Source organism: Pecten maximus, chromosome 4, assembly GCF_902652985.1.
Source record: "Pecten maximus chromosome 4, xPecMax1.1, whole genome shotgun sequence".
Taxonomy (NCBI): domain Eukaryota; kingdom Metazoa; phylum Mollusca; class Bivalvia; order Pectinida; family Pectinidae; genus Pecten; species Pecten maximus.
Window position 1 is genome coordinate 1,131,197 of NC_047018.1, and position 4,731 is coordinate 1,135,927.

A 4,731-nucleotide genomic window follows, 5' to 3' on the forward strand; every position below is an offset into this window, starting at 1 on the left:
GCTAGTGTCGCATCTTCTATCAAGTGGCATTTCTGTTTGTATAGTAGAAGCTGCTGGCCTTTCAAAGTTGTTCGTAAATGTTGGGTGGCTGTAGTTCCATTGTATTCAGGTCAGAGTATGCATTATCTGGTGGATGGTAACAGAAGATATTAATAATTTCATTGGAGGAAACAGCATCGAGACATACAATGTATCATTAAAACTTAAAAACCTGTACAGTACAACTTAAATTGAAATTGTATATACTTAAGCACTTAATTAATAATAGAATGATGATGGATTGCTAAGATGTCGATATGTATATATGTACCTTGGTCGTTTACGTCTCCCGTGCGTATTGTCTGTTTTTTTCTCAACCTAATTTAGATAAAAAAATATGTGTTAATATTTCATTTTAAAATTAGGGAAGATATATACATTGTATTCATATTCTCCATTTATTTGTCTCTCAATAGGAATAATATTTTATTAAATGATAAAAACACTCAAGAAGTTAAGGTTCAAAACCATTAAAACAGCACACATTGAATCACTCAATTACAGTGATACTAAAGTAATGATCGCTAACACGACCGACATGAAGGGGGAGTACGTTAGGCATCAGGATACAATCAATTGTATATCCATTTTAAATGTAGTGAACAAAAATAGTCTCAAATTCTATTAAGGGTGAAATAAGTGCGTAACCGGTATAAAACAATAAAACAGTCTATTTTTCTTTTCATTCTATCAAACTTTTAAAAATAGCAAATACTTACTTCACATGGTAGAATATACCCACAGCCAAGATAATTACTAATAGTCCAACTGCAGAGGAAAGGATTGGAACGGATACAGGGCACGTTGTTATTGTGTCGGTTCCGTTTTGGTCAGCGGAGGCATTGCCTGAAGTGGTGACTTGTTCTGGGGAGATGTATATATAAGTTAATGGATATAGGATCTCACACGAGTTTCCATTTCCTAAGATTAACGAAAAGAGTCTCATCCTTGTGAATAATAATCTTCGGTATATCACAAGCAGTATTGGATTTTTAAGCGTGACACCATATGGGTACTTCGAAGCAGGCCCGTTCTAAACCGGGAGGAGGGGCCCATAGGCTCTCGCAATATATGGTAAGGCTCAACAAAAGAGTAGCAGAATCAAATTAAGCTCAATGTACATAATATTATAGTACAGGCGAAAAATACCTATCGATTTGATTTCATTCTTGTACACTTAGCATATCGTTGTATACCCACATTTTATTGATCATTTATCTGATGAAAGTGACAGAGTTTAGTTCCCGAAAAGTCACGCTTACAAAAAACTGGTAGTGATATACAAAACAGACGGACTGACCAAACTAGCTGACATGTCTCTCGACAATATCGTTAGGATGAGAATAGATAATTTTGTGTGGAAATGTTGGACATTTCAAATCATATTTGAAAGAGTCTATGGTAAATATCCATTTGTCAAGGAATTCCTATCAAGGACCTCTTTTATGAACATTAGAATTTTGCCCACGAACAAATGAACTTATTTTCTAAAGAAAATGATTTACTGCAAATTATGAGCCCAAATTAAGAGAAAAAAACTACGCAATAAATATGTAACACAAATTCAAACACGAAAAATGTCGAAATTTGGGGTCATATGTTTAACTTCTTCAGATTCTAACGAAGTTATTAACCCACTTCCTATCACAAATGCAGTCACAAAATCAGTACATACTCTACAAACCTTTGCAATTTCCATCAGAAATCTCGCATCCCGCGCTTCCACAGTTAGATGGACACCGGTCACCACATACAGGTCCGAAGAACCCGTCTGGACATTCTGTATAGAATAATTAAACAAAGATAAACTTGGAAACATTTCTACATTGCTATCGACCGAAGGGGACATTAACACAACCAAAACGCTACAATATTGTCCAACTAGGAAAACCACCAAATACTAGTACCGTAAAATTTACCAACTTTACAAAAACCAACCCCTATATACCATTATTTAATATATACGGTTCATACCAAACCAACCCCTATATTATCCCATTATTTAATATATACGGTTCATACCAAACCAACCCCTATATACCATTATTTAATATATACAATACATACCAAACCAATACCTATATACTATTATTTAATATATACGGTACATACCAAACAAATTCCTAAATACCATTATTTGATATATACGGTACATACCAAACCAATCCCTATATACCATTATTTAATATATACGGTACATACCAAACCAATTCCTATATATTATCCCATTATTTGATATAAACAGTACAAACCAAACCAACCCCTATAAACCATTATATAATATATACAGTACATACCAAACCAATTCCTATATACCATTATTTGATATATACGGTACATACCAAACCAACCCCTATATACCATTATTTAATATATAGGGTACATACCAAACCAACCCCTATACACCATTATTTAATATATATATATACGATGCATACCAAATTAATCCCTATATACCATTATTTGATATATCAGGTAAATACCAAACCAATCCCTTAATCTTCTCACATCCATTACTTGTACATTTAGATGGACATGTAGACTCGCATGTATATCCATAGAATCCTTTTACACAATCTGTAGAGAAAATCAAATCTAGTCCAAATTCCCCAACACCCTATTCAATCATTCGTACCAGTTTCTCCTGAAGTACCATGCATTTGTACAAATAATCGTAGATATCTTTCTGTTTCGAGATATCTCGATATGAAATGGATTATTGCTTGTTTTATTAAATGATATCAAGCAATCAGGTTTTTGATACTTTTCCTTCAGGCGACTGGATAAGTTTTATTAGTGGATTAAACATACACTGAACAATGTATATCAGGTAGTGAGTCTCAGTTATTTCAAAAGTGATATTTAACTTTCCCTACATTATACAAAAACAGTCGATGTCATATTTATTATACGAACCTGTACAAACTCCGGTATTCATTTCACATTTACGATTTGCACAGTTTGGTGGACACTCATGTGAGCACTGAGGTCCGTAGAATCCGTCTCTGCATTCTAAATCGAATAAAGAACACTTGTCATGATAACCATCACAAATCAATGTCACTGTCGAGATAACAATAAATCCGAAACATTCCGTCACAGACTACAAACTCCCACGGAAACATTCCGTTACAGACTACAAACTCCCACCAGATACATTCCGTCACAAACTACAAACTCCAACCCATAACATTCCGTCACAGATTTCAAACTCACACCGGAAACATTACGTCACAGACTACAAACTCCCACCCGAAACATTCCGTCACAGACTACAAACTCCCACCCGAAACATTCCGTCACAGACTACAAACTCCGACCCGAAACATTCCGTCAAAGACTACAAACTCCCACCGGAAACATTCTGTTACATACTATAAACTCCAAACAGAAACATTCCGTCACAGACCACAACCTCCCACCCATAACCATCCGTCACAGATTATAAACTCCCACCCGAAACATTCCGTCACAGATTACAAACTCCCACCCATAACGATCCGTCACAGATTACAAACTCCCACCCGAAAAATTCCGTCACAGATTACATACCCCCACCCAAAACATTCCGTCACAGACTACAAACTCCCACCCATAACGATCAGTCACAGATTACAAACTCCCACCCGAAACATTCCGTCACAGATTACAAACTCCCTCCCGAAACATTCCGTCACAGATTACAAACTCCCACCCATAACGATCAGTCACAGATTACAAACTCCCACCCGAAATATTCCGTCACAGACTACAAACTCCCATCCAAAACATTCCGTCACAGACTACAAATCCCACCGGAAATAGACATCAGTACCTTACACCTACTATAAAACAACGTTATTTAACAAGAAAGTATAGACAACTTCCCTCGTCCATATGATATTGTACGGATAAGGCTAACTTCATTGTGCTGGGAAAAATCGAAATTCTATGCAATACCTTACAAAGGGTTTCAAAGTGATAGGTAATTGGAATATGCCGGGAAAACATACATGATCTATTAAATAAACTTGACTCATGAGAATGTACCAATTTGCATGTGATACAAAACCAAACCAATTCCTATATACCATTATTTAATATATACGGTTCATACTTAACCAACCCCTATATACGATTATTTAATATATACGGTACATATCAAACGAATCTCGATATATCATTATTTAATATATACAGTACTTACCAAACCAACCCCTATATACGTTTATTTAATATATACGGTACATACCAAACCAATCATTCCAATAATAGCTAACAAAGTGACAGGTAATTTGAATGTTGTGTGAACACATACCTGATCTGTTAAATAAACTTGACTCTTGAGAATGTACCCATTCGCATGTGATACGAAAATTAAACCCAAGTAATATTGATGGAAGGAGAGAGCGGTTAAACCCTAAATCAACGGAACACGTATTCAGTCGATTAACATAAGCATACGCCATAGCTATACCCGTTATATCATAATCCTTCATTCCTTTACTCATTGGTGTTAACTATACAAACCTTTACAGGCACCTCCGATCCTCTCACATCCATTGCTTGTACACTGAGATGGACATGTAAACTCGCATATATATCCATAGAATCCTTTCTCACAATCTGTATAGAAAATCAAATCTAGTTAATTAATTGGCAGATGGAATTAGCGAATTTCAGATGAAATGACACCAGCTTCAGTTCATTGAG

General features: G+C 35.5%; 1 protein-coding gene across 2 annotated transcripts; it reads right to left on the minus strand.

Annotated features, from left to right (window-relative positions):
- Positions 1–4,731, minus strand: LOC117324925. 2 transcript variants are annotated; one of them, XM_033880766.1, is made up of 6 exons: positions 4,549–4,731; positions 2,956–3,051; positions 1,724–1,819; positions 759–903; positions 311–357; positions 1–126 (listed from the first exon to the last, which is right to left on the minus strand). In XM_033880766.1, the coding sequence occupies exons 2-6, from the start codon at positions 2,975–2,977 to the stop codon at positions 62–64; spliced, it is 375 nt and encodes a 124-aa protein (XP_033736657.1). In that variant the 5' UTR covers positions 2,978–3,051; positions 4,549–4,731; the 3' UTR covers positions 1–61. The 2 variants fall into 2 exon arrangements, with proteins under 2 accessions (XP_033736657.1, XP_033736658.1); XM_033880767.1 differs by lacking the exon at positions 4,549–4,731 and having other exon boundaries at positions 2,956–3,513.

Coding starts and splice junctions, on each gene's coding strand:
- LOC117324925 (XM_033880766.1), bottom strand. CDS start 2,977: ATGAATACCGGAGTTTGTACAG. Junction 1,820..2,955: donor GAATACCGGAGTTTGTACAG/GTTCGTATAATA, acceptor TATTCTATACAG/AATGTCCAGACGGGTTCTTC. Junction 358..758: donor GGTATATTCTACCATGTGAA/GTAAGTATTTGC, acceptor TATCTAAATTAG/GTTGAGAAAAAAACAGACAA.